Source organism: Pelecanus crispus, chromosome 5 (assembly GCF_030463565.1).
Source record: "Pelecanus crispus isolate bPelCri1 chromosome 5, bPelCri1.pri, whole genome shotgun sequence".
In the NCBI taxonomy this organism is placed as follows: domain Eukaryota; kingdom Metazoa; phylum Chordata; class Aves; order Pelecaniformes; family Pelecanidae; genus Pelecanus; species Pelecanus crispus.
The window spans coordinates 3,481,728-3,506,715 of NC_134647.1; the positions used below are offsets into that span (position 1 = coordinate 3,481,728).

The 24,988-nt window shown below is 43.0% G+C and overlaps 1 protein-coding gene across 2 annotated transcripts; it reads left to right on the top strand.

Moving 5' to 3' along the window:
- Nucleotides 1-973: 973 nt before the first annotated feature.
- ORC4 (origin recognition complex subunit 4) lies at nucleotides 974-22,687 on the top strand. 2 transcript variants are annotated; one of them, XM_009492654.2, is made up of 14 exons: nucleotides 974-997; nucleotides 1,848-1,919; nucleotides 4,253-4,329; nucleotides 6,074-6,164; nucleotides 8,732-8,807; nucleotides 9,212-9,297; nucleotides 11,443-11,491; nucleotides 12,027-12,178; nucleotides 14,020-14,193; nucleotides 14,530-14,616; nucleotides 18,282-18,390; nucleotides 19,458-19,553; nucleotides 19,641-19,708; nucleotides 21,677-22,687. In XM_009492654.2, exons 2-14 carry the CDS (start codon nucleotides 1,848-1,850, stop codon nucleotides 21,863-21,865), a joined length of 1,326 nt encoding a protein of 441 aa, XP_009490929.2. In that variant the 5' UTR covers nucleotides 974-997; the 3' UTR covers nucleotides 21,866-22,687. The 2 variants fall into 2 exon arrangements, with proteins under 2 accessions (XP_009490929.2, XP_075566615.1); XM_075710500.1 differs by lacking the exons at nucleotides 11,443-11,491; nucleotides 12,027-12,178.
- Nucleotides 22,688-24,988: the final 2,301 nt, after the last annotated feature.

Here is a 24,988-nt window from a genome sequence, read left to right on the forward strand (position 1 = left end):
CCGGGGAGGAAGAGGGGAGGCAGCCACTGCGCATGCGCCCCGGGGGAGCTCGGGAGGCCGCGGGGAGGGGGGGCGGCGGGGGGAGGGCGGGACGTGCCTTCCCACAGGGCCGCGCGCGCACCCGGAAGGGGATCCGGCTGCGGGGCGGAAGGAAGGAAGTGGCGGGGAAGGCCCGGGGCGGAAGTGAGGGGACGGAAGGGAGGGATTGGGGAAAGGCGCGGGGGGGGGGGGGCGGGGGAAAGGCCGTGGTCACGTGACGGGGCGGGCGGCGCGGGGGCTGGCGGGAGCGCGCGGGCGGCGGTTGCCGCGGCCGCCGCCTCAGGTGAGGGAGCGGCGGGAGCCACCGCCACGGCCGCCATCGCCGCCGCCACCGCCCCGCCGCCTCCCCCGGCCGCTCCCGCTGCGGGGAGGAGCCGCCTCCTCCTCCCGCCGAGCTCGGGCAGCGCCGCGGTTCCCGGGGCTTTGCGTGTGGTGCTGGTGGTGTGTGTTTGTGTGTGGGGGGGGTGATGGCCGCTGCCCGCCGCTGCCCGAGGCCGGCGGCTCCGCGCCGCCCCAGCGGGAGGTCTCCGGAGGCGGTGGGGCAGCCGCCCTGGCGTCTCTGCGGCGAGGGGAGCGCGGAGGGTGCTCGGGGGGGGGGGGGCCGGTTGGACGTGGCGGCTGCGGGCGGCAATGCATGGCTGCGGTGCTCCGGTATAACTTTCCGAGCCCCGATAAAAAACGCGAACGGGCACGCTCCTCGTCCCGTCGTCTTGCTGTTCCGGTTTAAATACAACCGAACGGCTTCGGTTCAGCCTCTCCAGCTTTGCGTTCCCGCCCCGTGCGCTCTTGTGCGTCTGCTCACGCAGCCACTGCTTCATTGCTCTGTTTGTTAGCAGCCGGTCTCGTCCTTCACAGCCATAGCTACCGTGCCAGCGGACCGAGCGGCGCGGGCCTTGCGGTAGAAGGAGCAGAACTGGGAGAAAGAGGGAAACAGCTGTGCGAAAATCAGTGTAAATTGGTGCGGGGCGAGTCTTGGAAGCTTTGTGTTAGCATAAAGGAGGAGAACGAGTTTTTCCTCGTGCTGCTTATCTAGAGAGGCACTGTGGTCATTGTTAGAAGCTGCAGCGGTATAAACATGGGTAGCCAACTCTTCCGCCAAAAACTTAATTGCCGTGACTTGTTACCACGTGCCTGTAGCTTGTCCCAGCTGCACACGCATTAATACATAGTTTCAAACTATTTTAAACACAGTTGAAATGACCAAATTGCACTTGGTGGTTGGTCAGAGGAGAAGGTGTGCAAATGTCACTTGTTAGTGCAGCTTAGTTGAAGAGCATCCATTTGGTCATTCGTAGTAACGTATCCGAAGCGTAAATCCACGAGCTGTGCCACTCCTGGTTCTGTGCGAGATCAGCTTGCGCGTAGCTGTGCTGTCTTAGTGGAGCTTGGTACGTCGTTCGCAGACCTGTGAACGTCATCGTTGCCGTTAAGAACTTGCTAGGTAAACTTGGAAGAAAGCTTGAAGAAAACCTTTCATATCGGTTGCGTTAGGTGCTGTTTGCATTGCATTGAAGCATCCTAAAACAAATGCTGTTCAGAAGTAGCATGGAAACATGGATTTCATCTAATCAGAAATGAGTTACAAATGCTTCTGTTGCTTTTTTTTTTTCACTAGTAACGTGAACTACTACATCTTTATCATTTAAGAAACAATGCTCATTACAATTTAAGTTCTTAGGAATGAGCAAGTGTCTTTTGTTGTACTAAATTTAGTTTACTAACGTCTAAGTAAAGTAGAGTTTTTGACTTAATTATTTGGAAAATAGAGTAATTTGGTGTAACTTCCATATTCTCTTTCTTATTTAAAGATGAAGACTTCTGCAATGAGTAAACGTAAGTCAAAGGAGAGCTGTGGAGCGAATGCAGAATGCATTTCACAGGTTAGTAACATCTTTATTAGCTGACTTTGTTTTTAAGTTATGAAACACTTCCATCTTCTGCCATCCATGTCATTCCATAGTTTTTTACTAGACCAGTTAAAAAGGCGTGTACAGATACTTGATGTAATTCCTAGGGCTGTAAGTGGGCTTTGTATTTATGTTCTGTATTTCTTTCAGCTTCTCACCTGATGTTTGCTTGCTTCAACTGTTACAGTAATGACCTACCTTTAGGAGTCTTAATAAAAATGCTAAAGGATGGTCTTGCACTTTTACAGCTGTGTGTGGCAACAAATTTGCATAAATCTATTTTTATCTAATCAGTTTCTTTATCTTCCAGTTTGTAGGGTGAATCAGAATCTGGGGGAGTTTTTTTTTTTTTTCCAGCAGGACAGCAACTGCCGAATCAGTTTTCGGGGTGTTTTTTTTTAAACTTTATTCTGTTTTCTCAAAGTGGCTACTTAAAAACTGTGATGCATCTTGTAGTGAATTACCTCTGGTTCGGTGATTTCTGGTATTTTGATATCTTCCCTTCATTTACCTATAAAATCCCTTTAGAGGAGGAAAACCTTTTCACTTGTGAATGGACAGTGTTGGCTGTTCAGATAGATTGTTCATTAAAACAGAATAAATTTGGAAATTAAATCAGTAAGACTTTAGCAGAAGAAAAAGTAACTGGAAAATTCAGGTGGACAAGTACAGCTCATATTAAAAAAGAATTCCTTTCCTAAAGTGGAATTATTAGCAAAATAGATGTATGTTCTTTTGTCCGCTATTCAGGCTTGCTGAGGAATACTTCGCAAAGATGCATCCACATGTATTTATTTTTAAACCAAACACCTAGAGCTGATGGTGATAATTTCATCGTAAATGCTAAATTAGCTAAGTGCTAGAAAAAGACGTGTTTTTAAGATACTAAAAGCCTGTTAGTAATGTACTCCAGGACTGGTCAGCTAAACCAGGCTTGAACGAGTATCTGCTGCCGAAGGTGAGAGAAATGCAAAACGTTTGCAGTACAGTATTGCCTCAATATAGGTTTACCTGGGATAGAACACCGTGCTTTTTCATGATTTCTTAGGGTTCAGCAGAAATGAAAAAGGACTCGGTTAAGAGGTGCAATTGAAGAATGTAGAGAAAAGCCATGTGGGGGGAAGATGAGCCAAATCAGATTAATGGAAAAGCAATGACACAGATGTGCGTGATAACGATACAGTTAGTTTCTAGGTCAAATGGACATTCGCCTAGACTGAAAGGCAGGGTGCTCAAATGTGATTTTGAAGAAAAGTCACTTCACTAACACTTTGCAATTTCATCTCTGAAATTCTTTGACAATGAGCACTTAAATTGGACACGAAGCGTTGTAAAAGGATGAAATATGCAGGTATTTTAGGATAGCTTAAATGAGGGGTAGGGAGAAGTAGGAGTAGAAAGTCCTGTAAATTCTTAAAAAATTGGGATTGTCCCGTTTGCGTGCTGCTGCTAGTCAAGTGGTAGGAAGAAATCTGCTATGATGCTGAAGGTTGGCTGTTTGGGAATTGAAGATAGAATTTCAAGTCACAGTTCTTGATGTGGAAAACGGAAGTCAGGGCAGAGGTATATCTAAAGATATCCCAAGCAATACATCCAAATTAACAGTTAAAATAACTGCATTCACTGTGCAATATGAAGGACTTCTGAACTTGATCTAAAAATCAACTTTCCGCCTTTCATTCCAGCCTTTGTAAGCAATATATTAGCTTCAGTTTCATACTACTTCCTGCTCCCCCTTCCAGACTTTTAGGAACAAGATATCTGAACTGAATCTTCAAAGAAGCTGTAAATTTGATACTTTCTCATGTTTGAATGTGGAAGGCTGCAACATTGCACCACCTGAGTGGTGCAAAAAGTGTATTCGCTGAGGGTTTGGGGGAATAACTAAGTGGCTTATGTTTTATTTAAGTCAGATGGTAAATATTTGCATGCCTGTATTACACAGTAAAGTAGAACTATGAATTAGATGAACTACTGATGTAGTTTTGGTGATAAATATAACATCCCTTTGGGGGTGAAGGAAAGAAACTGTAGCAGAAGGGACCAAAGACAAGTATTGCTAACATTTAATTGAATCTTTCCTATTCTGCTACAAAAGAGTCTGTTAAATATTTTACTGCAACTTTATTCTTGCTTTCAAGACCCCGATATCATTGATGACAATTAAAATGTACATGTTACGGAGAATTTTTAACACCACAGAAACGTGCATATTTTACTAATATTTTGTTGCAGTATTTACGTTATTGGTACATTCTGGTGTTTGAAGCACCAAACACTCTTTCTGTCTTGTGTTATATCCATAGGTGCAAAAAATTTTACGTGAAAGATTCTGTCACCATTATGCTACTGGAAAACTGTTCGGGATTGAACATCAGTACAGGTGAGTGAGCGGATTCAAATACTAAGTAATTTCTACTTTAACCACAGTAGAAAAATGATCAGGTGAAGTCAGAATTTTCTGCTACCTCTGATTTTCTAAATTATGCAGGCTTAAATAACTTGCAGCGCAATGCTTCTAAAAATTGTTTGCCTCGGATTTTAGGCGTTCTTACACAACTGTTCCTTGCTGTTTTGCCAGGCTCTGAGTTTTGGATTTCTTGTCCGTCTTTCAAATCTGTAATTCCTGAAACACTGGGTTTTTTTAAGCCTGAAAGATACTTTTAGTGCATATTGTAAGGCTACGTTTAACGACCTGACCAAACAAAAAGTTAAATTATCTTGTTGTGAATCTTTATTTGTACTTCAGATTTTCTTGCCTTCATTGGTAAGTGGTGTTAAAAGTAAATCTTAAACCTTGGATGCCAACATCATGTTTCTTGAAGTAGAGACCCATATTTAAAACAAACCTCCGTCTTAGGGTCATCCAGATGCGGAGGTTAAAGTTAGGAAGAAGGGACGTATTGTGACAATAATACTATCCTAATACGAATGCTTTTACAGATGCAGTTCAAATTCTGAAAATAACACACATCTATCTAAAGAACTTGTTTCAAGCAATCAATTTTTCCAAGAGTAACTTTATGCAAGTTGAATCAGCTGATGTGAGCATTAGTTTCCTTTCCCTTACAGGAAGGAAAATAACATTTCTGTTATTAAAAAAGTGTAGCGTAGTATACATGCAGAGCTCACATAGACATGTTTATTGTTGTTGTGAGTAAATGTGTTTCTGTGATGTTGGTATTCTACAAAACAAGCCTCCCCTCTATATTGGAATTCTGACAGTTTACAGACTGTCTTCTACTTAATGTGCCACTGTTGATGACTTACACTGGAGAGAAAACACAACCAACTTCCCAGCTCTCAGTTTTTCTTTCCCGAGACATATCAGGGCTCTTGGCTGTAGTTAGCTCTCAAATAGCGAACAAAACCACATGCATTTGCTACAGCTGTTCTGTGATGACTCTATCACTGCTCTGGAAGTGATTGCATGATGTCAATATTCTAAGTAGGAAAAAAAAGCATATTAAATGTATGCATTTGTAAACATTTGGGAATTGGAAGTGTTAGTAGTTTTTATAAGTACTTTAAATGTGGTACTAGGTGATAAGTCTATCTGAAGATAATTTGGAGTTGTTCTTTGTTCCTTCCTTTGGGTGGGAATAGAATATGAACTTTAAGTTTGGTATTTCTGTTACCCTTCACAAGCTTTGAATGCCTAAATTTAGCATATAATCAGTTTTATGAAGATTGTTATAATGAATATATTCCACTAGATTATTAATTTTTATTGGTGTCAAGGTTTTCCTTCAATATGTTTGCCAGTCTTCCTTTTTTTGTGAACTGTAGTGGTATCACAGAAAGCAATCTTCTTTCTTTTTTTTTTTTAAAGAAAGAAATAATTATTGAAGTCTGTCTTTTCATGGTGGAGAATTGCAGAACTTTATGAATTAGTGATGCTCCTGACTTCTGCATGTTTTAATATTTTAAAATATTTTAAGAGATCTGATCGCTCAGCCTTTTGTTCTTTATTGTATTACATTTTGCATGCCCTGAGTGTTGGCTCTGAGAGCAAGTTGAAATGTATCAAGTTTTCTCTTATGTTTTAAAGAATCTTTGAATTTTCCATAATTTCAGTGAATGTTGTCTGGTTTGTAGTTTTTAACCTATTGCTGTTGTCAACACAGACATCTGCTGGAACTGCTGAAACGAACTGCAGTTCATGGAGAAAGCAATTCTGCCCTCATTATTGGACCCCGAGGATCAGGAAAGACTGCGGTATAAACAAGTTTTAAAAATTTATACAAGGTCAAATTAAGCATGAGGTAGATAACCTTACTGAAGTCCTGGGAGCTTTTGGAGCTGAATTTTCATCTCTGCCTGTTTTTAAAGAGAGAATTGCTAATTGTTTACATATAATTTCAAAATGTTCTAGGACTTCTTGTGAGCTAATTCTGTTGAGTAACAACATGGAGAAATTGGTTTCCTAACAGTCTTCTGAAATTTTTCAAATGCTGAGTTCCTGGTGATTCTGTAAAATAGAATAGCTTCATGTGCAGCTGACAAAAACAATGTACCTGTCCATCCTCATGATGACTTGCAGAAGTATGCATGGTTCTGGAATTCTTTGCATGTCTTCTCCAGGTTTTGTGACATGCTACAGGTACCCAAAACATGTAACATGGAAATAATTTTATCAGAGTAAGTGGCTTTTGTTGTTCAGTGATCTGACCACATCGTAGATTCTGCCTTCTTTCAGCATTTCTCCTATTACAATTCCGTAAGGGTTCTTGCCACAGAGGAGTTCATCTTTGCAACTGAAGCTATGTTTTGCTTACTCTTTAAAAGTTAACCTGTTACTGCTCTGGGGCCTCCGCTGTAAAAAATGACTGAAAAAGCATCCAAAAACTAAAAGGAGTAGACTAAGGGGTGGATTTCTACATGGCTGTTTATATGTAGTGAATGGTAAGGTATCTTAATCCTGTTTTAAATGTGTCAGAGAATATTGTTACCTAAATTGCTAGGAGGTAGAATATTGGATGGTAGTTCTAGTTGACAAGTGTAGGTTTTGTATTTTACAGGAACTCTTTTTAGATGAGGTATGTGAAGGGATGACTTATAACTCAAGTGTTACATACTTTAATATCATGCAGCACTTAAGCCTTTTATATTTACATGAGTATGTAATGTGATAAATAGGTTGGTTGTTACTGCAAAAAGTATTCAAGTTTGAAAAATGACAAAAGTTACTTTGGAAGTCTTCCCAAGTGCTAAAGCAAGCGGCCTTCAAGCTTTTAAATACATTTGAATAGAAATAAATGAATAGATGGTAAGCATATCCATGATACAGCTGACACCAATCATTCTGCCAATTTGTTGATAGCTTTCTTGCTTTGCATTTCAAAACCATCCAGTATTGTTACCTTCTTCTGTTACTCACGATGCTTCAGAAGAAGGGTAACTGCCAAAATACTATGGAGTGGTGGTGGGGAAGGAGTTGATAAACCAGTGGCAAATAAGGATTCCTCCACCTGTGTACTTCCTGCTAGTCTTGAACTGGAGTTTATGTTTCCTTTGTTAGATTTACGGATTCGTAAGTAAGCAACAAGCACTCTCATAGCGCAGAAAATAGCTTTTAGATTTTCTTGTAGTTGCAATGTAGACTTTGAAGGTACAACTGAGAATGTTGGCTAAGGGGCCAGCCAGAACGGATGGCATCCGCTTATTAGGCATAAACTTGAGAAACCAAGGGAATAAGCTTTTTTGTTCCAAGTATCCGTAGAGTAAATGTTGACACCTGTAGTAGGAGTCCAACTGCATCTGCTTCTAAATACAATATCAATAGATGAGCTCTGTACTGCAAGCAAATTGGAGTAAATATGAAAAGCTTTTAAAAAAACCCACAACAGAACGATCCCTCAAACACCACGTGCCCTGTCTCAGTCACCAAAACTCAAGCTATTTTTATTATTTAATTAAAGTTTAAATTTTCTTCCAAACCTTTTACATAAGGATAGTGAAGATGAAAATTTGTGATCCTTCCTGCCAGAATATAAATAAGCAGATCACATATGTGAAAGGAATGATTTTCTTACTTGATATCAAGTGAAAGATGTTAGTTCTCAACAAAGACTGTTGGAGACAAGAAAATTGTTTGTGGGTATAAGTATGTATGTATACATACACATAGATGGGAACTGCAAATTCTCACCTGAGGAAGCAAAAGCAAAGAAGTACCAAGTGAATGAAAAGTTAACTTTTCATCTCTTTATATGTATTTTAATACAAGTTCCTTACAGCTTTTACCAAGAACAAGTTCTTGATAGACTGTAAATTTGGGACCCCTAACTTTTATAAGTGGTAGTTGATGTAATTATGTGCAATTTAATTTTGTTCCACGCTTCCTAACTTCAGGAGGAAAAGAATAAGTGTAGTGTCTTTAAAGATTTAAAGCAAAGATTTTTGTTCTACAGTATCTAATGAAGCAATGAAGCCCAGTACTATACTAACTCAAGAGACAAATTCTCTCACATCTCAGACTCATAAAGCTTTTTTTGATTAAGGCAAAAGCCCTAGATATTTACCCCCAAAATGAGTGACTAAAATACTGGAGTTACTTTTATTTTTCTTTCCTTACTAATTCAGCAGAATGAACAAATGTAATTGCTATAGTCACGATAGTGAATGTGAGGTTGTCATTTTAGTATTTTAGTCTTGAAAATACTCAAGAACATTGTTACCTAATGAAACTGCACATACTGTTTCCTATCTGATAATATCTGTTTGTATGCTTACTGTTAATACATTAATCTTCTTGTAAAGAAATTAATGTATTTTTTTCCTAGTTACTAAATCGTGTCTTAAAAGAGGTCACGGAAATGAAACAAGTTAGAGAGAACCTCTTGGAAGTTCATCTGAATGGCAAGTAATACAGTATTATTCAAATGTTACGTTATATTCACTTGTATGTTGTATGTACTGAACAAAAATTTTGGTTTCAGCAGTTGTAATCTAGCCTTGACTACGGAAACATTTGTCTGTGAGGTCCAAAATGCCTCTCTTTGTATCTCTTTTTATAAAGAGAACTTTTGTGCTTTTAATGACTTCTCACAATGTTAAAATCGGTTCAGTTGTGACCAGATTGTTTCAAGTAACTTCTTATTACATATGGAAAATTACTGTCTGGTCTTAATTTATAAAAAAGCCTAGCTTTGTAAGGCTGGAAGTGGAGAGAAGCTTCTGGATAAGTTTCTAGTGGCTGTAGGCATGGCCTCTTCGAGTGAAGGAGAACTGCCAGTTCTTCATGAAAAATCATTTTCTTACAGGGCTCCTGCAGACTAATGATAAAGTGGCTCTGAAGGAGATCACCAGACAGTTGCACCTGGAAAATGTGGTTGGGGATAAAGTTTTTGTAAGTATCAACTTTATTATACCCTTTGCTTGTCTCCCTCAGAAGTACTTGCCTAGAAAACTAGCTTTATAGAATGCAGCCTGTTGAGACTGAATGGGCTTTGTGAGAGTTCATTAGTAAAATTGCGATGGGCTGGCTCGGTCTTCTCAAAGCTTTCTCTTTTAAAATATGTAATAATTGGTGGCAGTAGTGAACTGTGGCAGCATTTACCTGTGAAGACCCTGCTTTACAAACAGTTCAAGCATGCCAACAAGTACTTGTGTTCTACACAAGTGCTGAACATTACATTTTGCTAGTTGAGCAATATTAATGCATCCTGATACTTTCTCAAAAAACATCAACTTTGACTTAGAGAAGGAGGAAGAGTGGAAAGGCTCTCTTAATATTTACTTCAGGCCTCTAAATGAAACAAACTTTAAGTGTTCCAAAGAGGCTTTGTTCAGAGGGGTAGAGTATTTTGGAAATGTCGGCTGTAACATTTCATGACAAAGAGTAAGCCAAAAAGCAGTATCTTTTGTATATTTGCAACCTTTTCTAATTCGTAGAGAAATCTATCCAGGCTTCTTAGAGCCTTTCATTTTGCACAGAATTTCTATTAAAATATTTGCTTCTGTTGACCTTTTCTCTAAGATAAGAAACTCATTTACATTAGTACTGAAGTCAGTAATAAAGAGAATAACTGAAGTGCTTCAGATTAAATTTCACTCCTTTGAGTGTGAAATAACTTGGGCTAGTGATCTGAGCCACCCTGGCTGTTGTCTGTTACTCAGCGAGCACTCCTGAGAGGCCATTTTCTGGTACGAGAGAAGGTCCTTCTGAACATCACCTCCTCCGCTGCTCCCGGATCGGGCCTTGGAGACTGGCAGAGTTTAGATAGCTGAGTCATGTGTGCTACCGATCCAAGTGGCTAAAGCGGAATTATAAGAGGGGAGAAAGGTGAAGTCTCAATAGATAAGGTTTATTTTCATCAGTTGCATTTGGAAAGCTTCTAAAGAGGTACGATGTTACTACTTTAGGTAAGAGGAACCAGAGAACTAGGTTAGATGCAGCGTGGAACACAAGCTGAAGTGCAGATTGTAGTTATTAGGCTCTATTAGCTTTTGGAAATGCTTGCTTCTTAGGCTGGGCTTTGGTTTCTTACTTATCCCCAATGATTTTAGATACGGAGAATGGAAAACCCTTTCTGGTGGCGAGCTAAAATTTTCCCAAATACAGCTGCAGTAATAAAAGGTAATAGCAAGTGTTTCATTTCAGTGTAGCTGTTTGAATGAGTTGTCTTTCTGACAGAGAACTAGAACAACCTTTCAAGGTCTACAGTTCCACTACCAAAAATGTTGGAGGCAAAAGTGGACTTAAGTGTGCTTAATTCCCTTATAATTTTCCCCGTTAAGTTAGTGTGGAGTACTGCTTTAAACTCTTAGCTATCTAATCCCTTCGGTTGCACATGGGCAATGGAAACATACCGATTTGCAGGAATGTCCTTACTTCTGTCCATAGAAACTTTTCCCTTCTTAGCTTCTGCAGCTCCCGTTCAGAGAGTAAATTGGCTTTTCTGCCTTCTTTGATAGGGCTCGTGGTCTTCAGTTACAGCTATTTCCCATCGCACAACTTGTGCACTTCCGCGTGTGTAAATGTGCGTGTAACTGAAGCCAGATGGGCATAGCAGTTCATTGTTTTCTGTCATGAATGTTTGACGTTTTCATCTATTTAATAAGGTTGCAAATTAAAAAACTGCACACTGATCATTCTCAGTGGAACATGCTAGGTGGCAGTTTTTGCGTGTGTGTAGATGGAAAATGAGCATGCGATAGCTATTTAAGGAAAGATAAAGCTACTTGTAAATTTAGCTTCTTGTAGGCATTCTCCTGATCACTAATTTTTGCCTGCATGAGGCAATTAGTTTGGGGTTTTCAGACTGGGGAAAAAAAGTGGATCAATGTAGAGTTAACTCTAAGTTTTCATGTCCTCAAGAGGTTGCAGTTATACAACATGAAGTAACGTCGTGAATTTTCGAATATGCACTGGTTTTGAAAGCAGGGTTTTAGAAGGAAATGGGCTTCATTACATGCCTGAACTTGATGTAGTTACACAATTCTGAGGAGGATATCAAAAATCCATTGTGAAACTTCTTTCTTCTCTGTGTAGGGCAGTTTTGCTGAAAATCTTGCGTTCCTTCTCGAGGCGTTAAGGAAAGGTAAACACTGGTAGCCCCTGTCCTGAAACTGCTTGTGTGTGTTTGTCACTTGACTGAAAAGTTAGCATACATGTGTTTCTTCATCTACTTGTACAAGTGGTATGAAGAAATCTAGCCCAAGAATGTATCATGGTTACAAAATAATGTAAAAAACTACATAATACTAAACAAACATGTACCTAACATAACTGGTGCTGTAAAGGCTTGCATGTGATGGTCAGCTATCAAGGACAGATTCTTTTATCCAGATTGAAGCTATAAAAAATAGTGTCTTTTTTTTTTTTTTTTTAATTTGCCACAGAAGTCTGTCTTCCCTTGCAACCAGAAATGATGCTTGGCAGAATACTACAAAACTTTACCAATTTTTCAGCGTGTTTTACTTTTACTGTTGTAGCAGTACAGATGCGAAAGGAGGGCTTAGTGAAAAGCTGAAAGAAAATATGTGAATCGTTTAAAACAGAAAATGTGAAAGCTGTAGAGATGGAAGTCTGATGATAGTGTTACCATATGCTAACTTTTAAAATTGCTGTCTCAGGAGATCGAACTAGCAGTTGTCCAGTCCTGTTTATACTGGATGAATTTGACTTGTTTGTTCACCACAAGAATCAGACGCTGCTCTATAACCTCTTTGATATATCCCAGTCAGCACAGACTCCAGTAACAGTTATTGGACTTACATGTAGACAGGTAAGAAATAGCGCTTTCTCGTTCAAAGTTTTTAGCTGTTTTAAAGAGACTTTTGTCATAGTTGGAATGGTTTCTCTTCTCTCCTGGAACCTTACTCAATTTACTAAGAGGCTCTTCTCAGTTACCCCTTTTTCTGACTTTTGAATTGGGAAGGGGGGACAGGGGAGATTTTAAAAAAAAAAAATTGTGCTGAGAGCAAACTTAGATGACCAAAAAACTGCAAAGCCTTCAGTTTTACTGCTAAAGGAGCAGGTTTACATTTCTAAGGAGACACAAGGCTTGTCCTGTATTACCGCAGAAGAGCTGTATTTGTCCACATGGCTGTTTTATATTACGCTGTAGTTCACTCTTTGGAGAGGCTCTTGGGTGTTTCGGTTTCTCGGTCAGCAGTTGGTAAGAACAGACTTGTATTAACCTACAGCGCTTAAATCATTGTTCTGAGGACAAGGAATTTTTTTTTTAAGCAAACGCTTCAGTAGGGCACTTTTGCTATCGTATTAATATGTTCAAAATGGGTTTAGGATTCATGGTAAACTTGCTGTGATTTTTACAATGACATTGTAGGGAACCGTGGACGGATAATGTGTCTATTGTGAAATAATTACTTTGTAACACTATGGAAGCTGATAGTTTGCTAAAAACAGTACAGTTTTTAGCACTAAGCTGGATTGGTGGTGAAGATAGCCAGGTTATAACCAGAAGAAGAATAATTTAAATCTTTCATCGAAGCCTGAATCTGGGGTTGATTTGGTTTAGGTAATATTTAGCTGGGCAAATTTCTGGAAGCTTACAGGAATAGTTAATAGTTGATTTAGTAAATGACAATCTCTTCTCTTGCTTCATTACTGTCCTGAGTCTGGTATCCTCATCAGCCATTATTTAGAACCCCGTATGGCTCTGCTTTTGAATGTAATGAAGGTAGAGTCTTCAGAGGCTGTACCATGGTTGTGGCGATAGCTGTCACTTCCGAGTTTTTTTTTTTTTTTAAATCACTGGTCCCTGTTGCACGTGCCTGCTAAATCGAAAGAGGTCTTTATATTTTGCACTATTGGCTCTCTATTTAATCTTACCACTCACGTTTTGGTGAGGAATTTCAGTATTGTTAAAGCCTTTTTTTTAGTGCAAGTAAAAACACCAAAACCAACACACAACAAACCCTTACAAAACAAAAAGGCCTGCCCCGAATTCCTAGAAATTAGGACGTAATCTTCTGTCCCAGTATGAGGTCGGGGAATAGTAGTGTGTTTCTCTAAATGGACAAATCCCTTAGCTTGTTTCTGACACCGGTCTATTGCTGTGTGTTCTGAGAAAAGTAAGCTTTTCTGGATTATCTTCAACCAACAACTTGATGGCAGACTTGCTTAGTTCTGTGTGTCAATCTTAGAAGAGAATTATTGGCTCTGAAGTTTCGGTGGCTTTGTTTTTTAAGCTGGATTCTTTTAGTTTGACAAAAGGCATGTGAAATGACAGCTGCCAACCTACGTATCTACTAAACAGACAACTTGTCTAGAGCCGCGATAGGCTGAAACATCTTGAATGCAGACTTAAGTAACTGAAATATTTACATAATCTATGGAGAAATTTTGCTGGGTATCCTAGCAACTAATTATCCCGTATGATGTAGTGCATCACATGATTTGGGTAAATGGCTAGTTGTTAGGCATTGCAAGGCACATCGATTGTAATAATTAGCAAAGGCCTTGTTAGAACATTTTAAGCCTGAGAATTTAATAATTTTTTTTTAACACAATTTGGTGTTTTCTCTTGTGGATTTTACTGGAGCAAAGAATGCACTAAATGCATCTGCTTTTTTAATTATTATTTTTACTTTTTTTAACAAGGATATCCTGGAGCTGTTGGAGAAGAGAGTGAAGTCAAGGTTCTCTCACCGACAGATATATTTGATGAATTCCTTTGATTTTAAACAATACATCAGGATATTCAAGGAACAGCTTTCTCTTCCTGCTGAATTTCCTGATGAGGCTTTTGCAAAAAAATGGAATAATAATGTTCAGGTATTTAAAGCTCTTTCTACTTGGTTTTAGTAAAACTTCTAAAGTAAGACCAGTTTGTAAGTGTAAAGCCTTTACCTGAGACTAGTATTTCCTTTCACTATTTGAGTTTGATATGGAATAAATAAAATTGTGACAGAGAATCTTTGTCTGTTGAAGGCTGGAGATAGAATTCTAAGTGTCACAAAAAAGACCAGCAAGTTAAGGTTAGACATGAAGAATTGTATTGTTAAGCGTAAGCTCAGCTTTCTGAAAGTTAGCTAACTGGTGTTTTTTCAGGTGAGCACGAAATGATTTGCTGAGATGATTAAAACATCACTTAAACTTTTTTTTTGGTAGCATCTCTTAGAGGATAAAAGTGTGCAAGACATGTTGCGGAACCTTTTTCACTACACTAAAGATCTGCGCTCACTTCATTTGCTGTTGGTATGTATTCGGATATGTATATAATAATCTGTAAACAACACTGGTGTTTTTCAAGGCAGTTACCTGAGCTTTTCCTGAAACATCTTTTTATTGAGCAGGCTTTTGACAGTGCTGGTTTCTTGCATGATTTATCAGTCCATGCTTTATTAATGAATTTGAGTAGTTCCAATTTCTGTAGCAGTTACACTGTGAGGATGTGCTGTTTAATTAAAATGGTGGTGGGTTTTTTAGTATTTGAAGTAACTTTTGCCAAGTCTTTCCATTTATAAAGCAGAACTGTAGGTGAAATACTTTCAAAATAGTCTTTCCTTTCCGAGATTCTTTCTGGTTGCTGGTGAATCCTGAAAACTGCTTTTACTAAAACCTACTTTTTCTACTTTTAAGTCTGTTGTCGCAGCCAAATATTCCTCCGTTCCTCCTCTTTCACTAAATCTGTCGCTATACTGAACCTGCTTCTCTACATCTTCGAAGATCAATACATTTTGGTGCCTTTTTTTTTTTTACGATGGGTCTCTTACTGTATTCTTGCATCATCTTACGCTCTCACTTTGTCGTCCTCCTGACGCTGTTAGGGTTTGTCTGTGTTCCTGGCCGATCCTCACCTGTTCTTGAGCTGCTCCTGAATAACTCTCTGTGTAGGTATGTGCACTTCTGACATAAAAGCACATGGTGCTGCATTTGGAGTAACTGTCACTTAGAGCTAAAACATTTGTTGTTGTCTTCCCTCTTTCCGCTCCTCCTCCTTCCTAAACCCTTGCTCTTGCTGCGATGCTCCTGAACACAGATTACTTGTGTTTATGGACTGGTTGCTCCTGGATACCTCTTCAGTAAGAGAGTTCCCGTATATTTAGTCTTGTTATTCACCTGGGGGAAATGATTTTGTTTTATTTTATCACTTGTAATTTTTTCTCATGCCGAGTATCAGATAAAATCACTTCATGAACTGTACAACCAGGCACCACTTTGTTTTCCGGAGTTGGTTTCATATATGAAGCAATTCAGGTAGCCCAGATGCTATCCTGAATTTGTCCATTACTGTGACGCTAGTCCAGGAAATGTGATCTTAATCTTTTAAATCGTGAGGTGCTGGAACTTGAGGCTACTAATGCCTAGAAATACTGAGACGGAAGTTAATTCTGATCTTCCGAATGACCGCGTTGTCTGGCATCAAGGGCCTGAGGAAGCTTTCAGAATTTTACTTGGTAGTTTCAACCTTTCCCAGTTATCTTAGGGGAGAGAAGGAAGGCCTCCTCGCTGTGTGGATTAAAATTAGACTGCTGCCTCCCTGTGAACTCTGAGAGGAGACTTCTGTACTCAGCAGGCAGGAGGTAATGCTGACAGTGAACTTCCTCCTATCACAACAAATGAGCCAAAGCTGAACGCGTGGTCAGGCTCTCTTGGAGGGTCTATTTTTTTTTTTTTAATCATCTGCCTCCCTCACTCCTGTTTTCTAACACAGTTAATAATATGAATGCAGTAACATTCATTACAGAAGATAAGTAACACTGATTTAACCACCTTAAAATATCGATGTGCTTCTGTCGGTGCGGAAAGCCCACTAAACGTACCTGCTTATCTCGGCTTGTGCAAGTATTCAGATTTTAACCTTCAGCTCTGTGCTGGGCTGTTCTTGGACTCTTTAGTGCTTACAGCTTTCCCCAACGCTGAGTTTATAGCCGCTCTGAAAACTAGATCATAGACTTCCCACTCTGGTTCTGAAACACACGAGCACAACCAGAGTCCTCTTTTTGGTAGTCCTGTGTTGCCTTGAGTTCCTTACAGGGTTACAGATTATTTCTGGTTTAGCAGCACCCAGTTCTCCCCCTGTGGCTTGAATGAATGCCAACAAAAAGCCGATGGCTCTCTGCATAGCCTCCCGTTGAGCTCCGGGCTGTGCCAGAGCTGAAGTTCCTAATTGCTGAATTTCTTCAGCACGTTCTGAATTTTTCCTTCAGAAAGGGGCTTTTGCACTCTGAAGTCATCTTACTCAAAGAAGTGTATAATACAGGTGCTAGCACTTCTGTACTTCTTTTCGATTCGCTGAAGCATGGATTAATTGCCCTGCGGGATGAATTTTTCTTCAATTTTGAAAATCTGTAGGAGTCTGCCATTTGAGCTGGTGAGAGAAGCTTTGCGGTGGGCAGTGTGGTGGTGGTGAGAATTGGAGCTGCTCTTGCTAATTACCTGCTTTTCGGCAGCAAGGACTTGTTTTCAATGACCAGCTATTTTTAAATTACATTTACTGCTCCCCATCGCTTTGCATTGTTGGATGAACACGTGGGTTTTTGATGGAAACTCAGTATCTGTTTCATGTTGCACTACCCTAAATGGCATTGTGCAAAACCTTGGAAAGCTCGGAAGAATTGAACAAGTTCAGTTTTTTAGCAAATAAGTAATTTTTTTACGTAAGTAGAACTAGATAGCTGATAGCTGAGCTGGTAAAATCTAGTTTTGCTTTTGGTAGATGCTGTTTCCCCGTGGTTTCTCTCGTGTGGATGACTTCATGCAATCAGCTGCTTGTCTGCCTCTGAGCCTGCTCAGCCGGAGGATGCCTGGTGCCCCCGGCTCTGTTCTGTGTGGTTAGTGGTCACTCACAAATTTCACTAGCCCTGAAGCAGAGGCAGCAGCGACTGATGAGATCCTGCTGTGTTTCCTGTACTTCTTTCCATTTTGCATGTCTCTTAGTCACCTGGGGCTGTTGTTTCTTCACCCCTCCCCTTCCTCCCTATCTGAATTCCCTTTAGCCTTTCTAGTATAAAACCTCATTTGGAAATCTGAACGGTCACGCAGCTTTTCGAGGCTGTTCAGTTGACATCTGTAAGAAGTGGAAGAGGACTGGAAAATACTGGTGGTAGAGAGCATTGGATGTTCTCAGTGAGAGACCTCAGTTAAACAGATGAAATAAATAGTTTCCTGTCACACAGACCTGCCAGAGTCGGAGGTAGTCACTAAAAGCCCTTTTTGTTGTTGATGAATATTAAACTGCAAAGTACCTACGAGGCAGGTACCCAGCGCCCTAAGGAGCAAGCAGAGGTGACTGCAGCGTGCCTGCTGCTCCGCAAAGGCTCGCAGATAACCAGCGGCTTTGAAAGGGTGCTGTCAGCAGGGGTCGGTTCACTGGCTGCTTAGTGACTTACATCTGTTCGAAACTCACTTCCTGTGCCGGTTTATTCGGACTCGCTTTCTGTTGAAGAGGTAAAGATTCAAACTGCAGCTACGTGAGACTTTAGCGAATGTTCCGAGGGGGTAACTCCTGCTCTGTAAACCGAGAGGCGCCTTCAGACGCTTCCTTAGCGCTTTCAGTGACGTGCGTGTGCTGCAGCACTGCACATGGGTGTGTTTAAAATAGCTGTAAGTCATTCCTACAGCAATCGCTGCACTGTGCTAACCCATCAGATGAATATAAACAAGTTAATGAGCGTTTATCTCCTCTAGTGAGGAGGCTCTAAAGTTTTTTAAGCCTGGAAAACCTTCCTGGCAAAATGTAGTTGTAGCTACCGGCTATTTACAAGCTTTTCAGTAGGAGCCTCCTGTGTGCAGGGTTTATTCATTCATGTTTCCAGTAGGTGACGCCAGGGGAAACGTGTCCTCCTGCATTCCCTCTCCCAAGTAGAAAGTATGTCTGGTAATTAGTAAATGAAAAATGTCTTCTGCTTTATTTTTAGATGCTTGCTGTAAGTAACGTTACTGTGCATCACCCGCTTATCACGGCATCAGACCTTCATGAAGCCAGCAAGCAGTATCGAACGGACTCCAAAGCAAATATTGTACACGGTAAAGCTCAGCTTTTTGCCCTCAGAAAAGTTTCTTAGGAGTGCGGAATGTGTCAAGTCCCTCCCTGAAACCCTTCTGACGTAAGGGACGCTGCATAGTGCCGTGTCCCCTCGGTATGAGCTGCCTGGGGAATACCTCCGCCCCCGGAGTCTGCTCCCTGCTGATTTGCATTCCTGCCCATGCGGGGAGCCGGAGGGTGCTGAAGGCACTTTGGGAGCTGTTGCAGTAAAGCCCCTGAGAACTGCAGTAGTCTCTGCTTGGATATTACCAAATTTGAGCGTGTACGTGAACGCTGTACTCTCAGAACGGCAGCAGCGTGCGCTTACCTGCCTTTAACTGAGCTGCTCATGCTGTGCTGACCCCATTGCGTGTTTTGGTCAGCGGCTGCTGCCTTCGTGTGGTCCGGGGGTTCTGCCTCTCTAGAGCTCAGCAGGTGGGATGGACTGAGCACCACGCCTCAGCGTCCTCTGATAGGCGTTTTGGAACCTGTGCAAACAGTGAGAAGAAATGAACTTCTCCTGGTGATGGTACTAAGCCCAAATATAGTTCCAAGAGGAATCGCTTCCCTGATCGGAAGTTAACTCATCCCGTTGCTTCTTTGTGCCTTCCAGATTTTACAGGCTTTGGTTTGGCTTGGCCCTGTGACTCTGAGTCCCCTTAGTACCAGGTTGCTCATTCCCTGTATCGCTTCTTGAGCCTCGAGTAGCGAGTAACCTCTTTGGACGCTCGTTTCATGGCGCGCTGTACAGTTGCACGGAGATTGTCTTGGCGCTGCTAGAAATTCTTTGTTGTGCTGTACAATCTGCAACGATGGTTTTTCTTTATACCTAAATGTCTTGCTTTTTGATGGAAGCAGCCCATTTCCTAACATTCTTGCTTCAAATATCTGGAAAACAAGTATTCTTTTACCGAGTCTCTCCAATTCTGGATTTTTTTTGTGTTATGAAGATACACAAATCTGTGAGGCCTGCAGCATATACAAATAGAGGAATGAAAACAGCATGGGAACTGCTTGTGCTTCTGATACGCCTAAGAGAGAGATTTAAAGCTCTTGTCTTTCCCTCTAGGTTTGTCTGTCTTGGAAGTCTGCCTGATTATAGCTATGAAACACTTGAATGACGTTTATGAAGGAGAACCATTTAACTTCCAGATGGTTTACAACGGTGAGAGAAATGCATGAACTTCGCATACACTGAATCGCTTACTTTCCCCTAAGTAACTTTTTTTTTCCCCCCCTGTTACTGAGACAGAATTCCAGAAGTTCATACAAAGGAAGGCACATTGTATGTACAACTTTGAAAAGCCGGTTGTCATGAAGGTAAGCCTCAAATGTAGTATTTTTTTTTTTTTCTTGTTTTTTTTGTATTGGGCTGGGGAGCTCAAGGCTGCGCCGAGCTGGTGAACAGCCACGCTTGGAAGAGCTTGGTACCGGGTAAGGCCTCTCTTTCAAGTGAGCTTAACTTGTTCAGGACTGGGGTTCAGCAGTTCGATGATCTGGATGAGGGGATTGAGTGCACCCTCAGTAAGTTTGCAGATGACACCAAGCTGGGTGGGAGTGTTGATCTGCTGGAGGGTGGAATGGCCCTGCAGAGGGACCGGGACAGGCTGGACCCATGGGCTGAGGCCAATTGTATGAGGTTCAACAAGGCCAAGTGCCGGGTCCTGCACTTGTGTCACAACAACCCCATGCAGCGCTGCAGGCTTGGGGAAGAGTGGTTGGAAAGCTGCCTGGCCGAAAAGGACCTGGGGGTGTTGGTAGATAGCCGGCTGAACGTGAGCCAGCAGTGTGCCCAGGTGGCCAAGAAGGCCAACAGCATCCTGGCTTGTATCAGGAATGGTGTGGCCAGCAGGAGCAGGGAGGTGATCGTGCCCCTGTACTCGGCGCTGGTGAGGCTGCACCTGGAATGCTGTGTCCAGTTTTGGGCCCCTCACTACAAGAAGGACATTGGGGTGCTGGAGCGTGTCCAGAGAAGGGCAACGGAGCTGGGGCAGGGTCTGGAGCACAGGGCTGGTGGGGAGCGGCTGAGGGAGCTGGGGGTGTTCAGCCTGGAGAAGAGGAGGCTGAGGGGAGACCTGATCGCTCTCTACAACTATCTGAAAGGAGGGTGTGGTGAGGTGGGTGTTGGTCTCTTCTCCCACGTAGTTAGCGATAGGACGAGAGGAAATGGGCTTAAGCTGCGCCAGGGGAGGTTTAGGTTGGATATTAGGAAAAATTTCTTCAATGAAAGGGTGGTCAAGCACTGGAACAGGCTGCCCAGAGAGGTGGGGGAGTCCCCATCCCTGGAAGTGTTCAAAAAACAGGTAGATGTGGCACTTGGGGACGTGGTTTAGTCTGGTCTACCCTTGATTGGTTTAGAGTAGACTTGGTAGTGTAGGTTAATGGTTGGACTGGATGATCTTGAAGGTCTTTTCCAACCTAAACGATTCTAGGATTCTAGGATTCTATGATTCTAAGAACGACTGTAGCGGGAACGGCTTTGAAGGAGGGACTGGTGTATGTGTGGGGGTACCCACGGCTCGCTTGTTCTCTTCTGTTGTTTAGAAGTGGTGTCCCCAAAACTTAAATGAAGCTTACCACATGGAAAACCTGTTTGACCGAATGTGAGTCCCAGTAGGTCTGACCGGTCTGTGGAATCAATTTGTAGCCTAATGTGGCTGGGTTTGCCTCAACCAACTACAGTCTGAAGCACAAATTGAAAAATTGTGTTTGGGTCACAAACCTGAGGCTCGCTGGCCGCCTGGGCTGTCGCTTGGTCACCGTGACCTCCGGGCTCTGCTCGGGGAGCTGGCCGTAGGGCATAACCTAACGGGGGGCGTGCGCACGCCGAGGTTTCAGTTCCTGAACTCCACCCGAGGACCGGCGGGTCGGCAGGCAAAGCTGTCGCCCAGGCTGGCCACTTTTAAGCCGAGCAGCCTTTGTTCTGATGCAGCATCAGTCGGACTTAAACTGGAAATGAGGTGATGCTGTCTGCGCGCTCGTGCAGACCATTCCAGTTTGTATCCCAGAGCAACAGGGTCGGCCCCAGGCAGGTACACCCACACCGGATTTCAAATGCTATTTCTTTAAGAAGAAAAGGGAATTCTACTCCAGCTGGCCTAGCTGGTGTGCTTTGCTGCCTGGTCAGAAGCAGACGGGGTAAAATGGAGCTGGCAGTCAAGGTCTGCCTGTTGTGATCGCACGCCACCGGTTTCTGTCAAAACACCGGCTCGGAGGTCACTCAAAATGAGCAGCACAGCCCAGAATGACGTTATCTTCCATTTCCTAATTTGTGTTTTTTCTTTTTAGGCATTTGAACACTTACTGCAACTGGAATTAGTAAAACCGATAGAAAGACCGTCTGTCCGTGCTCCCAGAGAGTACCTCTTGATGAAACTGCTTTTGGACAATAACCAGATCATGGATGCTTTGCAAGCCTACCCGAACTGCCCGACGGATGTTAAGCAGTGGGCAGCGTCATCGCTCAGTTGGTTGTGAACGGTTTGGAACTTGCGGTACCACTTTCTACGTCAAAGCTTTTGGAGTTGACTGTCAGCTCCAGGAGATGTACTGTTTACCCACAGCAGGGGGGTTTCAAATTAATAAATTTTTAGAAGCAGCTTGCTTTGCTGATTGAGTTAGGGTTTTGTTTTTTAAGGAGAACTATGCTGCTGTTATCTTCTAAGGGCCATACATTTGTTTAACTTAAATGCTCAGGCAGTTTAGCTCAGTGCTAACGCTTCCACTTCGTAGAAATGGAAGCTCTCTGAATTTCTCAATCTCGGATTAGAACCGTGTTAGATACTGGCTCAGCGAACAGCTGTGGGTCTCACGCTTTAGGTTCCAAAGCACAGCTCCATCTCTAATGCAGCTTAAAGCTCACGCTTAGTGTACTTTTTCTTCTCAAGTTTGACTTCACATAGAAAATTGACTGACTTAAACCTTTAATCACAGCTAGCTTTGGCCGGTAAGTGGCATTTTTGTGCAGAGCCCAACCCCGCCTCTGTGCAGGTCGTTCAGCTGGGTTTCTCTGCAGGAAGGTGCAGCACTGGAAGCGCCGTGGAGAGAACTCCGTGGGGCAGGAACTTGGTTTTACAGCTGTTCTAGCCCAAGATACGTACGAAAGGTCTGCCGTGCTATATAGTAGAAGGACATACGTATTGGAAGTGTGCTCCTTTCCAGGTAGGAGTTGTCGCTGTTGTGCCAGTACGGCCGTGCTTTGTGAAGCTTGTGACGGCAGCTGGAGGTAGCGAGGGACGCGCTGCGCTCCAGCCCCCTGTGAGGCGCGGCGGAGGCTGCTGTTCTCCTTCCTGACCGGAGCTGCGTTAGCTCACGCTTCCCGCACAGCCCGCGGGATGCCATGGGTGTTTCCGGCAGCCTGGGGGCTGGTCTGTCACAGAGCTGAGGACATTTCAGCGGTGTCTGGCCATGCGGGGACCCCTTTGCTCCACTATCCCTCAGCGGCCCTTCTTTTCAGTCGAAGGGTTGTTTGATTTATTTGCGCTCGCTGCTGCTTCGTTGAAGACGCCGTCCACACAACTGCACATCTTGGAGAGGAGAGCGGTGCTTTGGAAAGCAGCAAAATGAGTAACAGGACCGGGATCACTTTGCAGTGTGGCAGCTTGGACAACACGCATGATGCTGTCAGATGGGAACATGATCGCAAACTATAAATATGAAAGTTGCAAGATTTTCTGCGGAAGTACTTACTTGGAAAGAAGAGTATTTAGGCAACACAGATCTCTCCCGTGTTTCAGGAGCATCGCCATCGGGCTGTGCGCACCCCAGCACCCGGGCGATAATCCCATCCTGAAGCCCGACAGTCGCTGGCCAGAAGCAGAAGGTCCGGTCAGGAGTGCAGCGGTGCGTCCCGGGAAGGGCAGATTAAATCACTTTGAGCAGCAGCTCCGCTCTTGCCTGGCCTTTGCCTCATACCCCTGGTCCTCTCTGACTTACTACCTGGAGAAGGCGGGTGTAGGACACGGGTGGGGAGAGCGGGGACAGCGCTCACCTTGCTGTGTCGCGGTGTGTCAGCACAGTTACCCACCTGTGCTGCCCCAGCCTGGCAGCTTCTGCGCTCGGGACTCCTCGCTGTAAGCGATGGCCTCCAAACCACGTCTCTACTATGTGCAGGAATTCAGATAAATCCCTCGTTTTAGGGAAGCCCTGTAGCTCTGGTGTTGGTACTGTATTGCTTCTACAAAAGCAAACCACAGCAGCAGTAACACAGGCTGGGAAAAAAATAACCACCTTGAACAGAAGAGGGGTTCCATCAGAGCCACCGATTTGTGAGGGGCTGGTCAATAAAATTCCACATTTTTAGAAGGGAGAGCAGTGACTTCTAATTCAAAGTAAAGGACAAAAGCTGGGTAATCTCCCCCGAACCAGAAGGAAGAGCCCTTAGCCAGCCTCAGGAGCAGGGCGCGGAATCACCGAAACGTCACAGCAGCCTTTCTGGTGTCCTCCCAGCAGGAGCCTGCCTCCATGCTCACCCGCTCATTAAAAATCCCGGAACAGCTTCCCCAGCAGCTGTAAACTGCCAGGGCTCGCCCTTCTCTCTTTTTTTCCCCCACAAAACTCACCCTGCAGCTTGGGAATCGTCGCATCCGCAGGCTCTGTCTCCTCTCCCGCAGCGTTATGGTTTGACAAAAAGGCATATACAAGTCAGAGTAGTCACATTTTTTTATTTTGACTTTTTGGGGGAATAGGGGAGCAAGAGTATACATTTGTATTTGTACAATATTTAACAATCACTTTATTGGGGGGGGGGGGGTCGGTTTGTTTTTGGTACTTGCAGAAAAACAGCAGGTACCTTTTGACAGTAGTACAACAACCTGTGCCCAAAACACTGACAAATACGAAGAGTAAAAGTTAAAATAATTGCTTACCAAAAAATCTCGAGAGGTAACGAATAGTATATGGACTGAAACGGCATTAAAAAAATAAAATTAAAAAAAAAAAAAGTACTGCTGGTTGAGTATCTGAGGTAAATGATGTTCCGTCAAGGATGCTACTTGAATCGTTTTGCCCATGAACAGATCTTGCAGCTTTCTGCATTTTGTACCAAGCGTTCCTAATAAAAGTAAATGTATTTTTTAAAAAAGAAAAGGTTAAAAAAGAGAAGCTGGGAAAGGAGCAAACCAATAACCCTGTTTATTCTGTCAGATGCTAATATGAACAGGAAACGTCTCATTCCTCTCTGGTTACAATTTAGTTAGTGGACCGCAAGCTGCTATTGGCAAACCACACCGGCTTCTTCAACTCTCAACGGAAGGTTGGAAGCGGCGGATCTCGGCCCTTGCAGCGCGGTTTGGGAACACCGCCGCTAGCACCACAATTCCAACAACTCCGAGGCGCGGTCTCCGCTCTGAAACGCTACGCTGCGCGAGGACGCCGTTCAGAAACTTCTCACCCTCTGACACAACGTAAAAGCTTAACGCTTCCGGTGAGGCCATGAAGGGGCTCCTGTGCCAGATCTGCCCTCACCGCTTCAGCTGACCTGACTGACAAGTTGCCAGCAAGTGAGCGGCCGCTCCTGACGGGACGGGACGAATCCTCGGGGCTCGCACCCACATGCCACAGCGGTCACTGCCTGCTGGGAAAGGATGCCAAGGGGCCACC

What these genes read in the sequence shown, in the direction of transcription:
- ORC4 (XM_009492654.2), top strand. Translation starts at nt 1,848, where the DNA reads ATGAAGACTTCTGCAATGAGTAAACGTAAGTCAAAGGAGAGCTGTGGA. An exon ending in CTTGGAAGTTCATCTGAATG is followed by an intron (nt 8,808 to 9,211) that starts GCAAGTAATACA and finishes ATTTTCTTACAG; the next exon opens with GGCTCCTGCAGACTAATGAT. An exon ending in GCTCACTTCATTTGCTGTTG is followed by an intron (nt 14,617 to 18,281) that starts GTATGTATTCGG and finishes CTTTATTTTTAG; the next exon opens with ATGCTTGCTGTAAGTAACGT.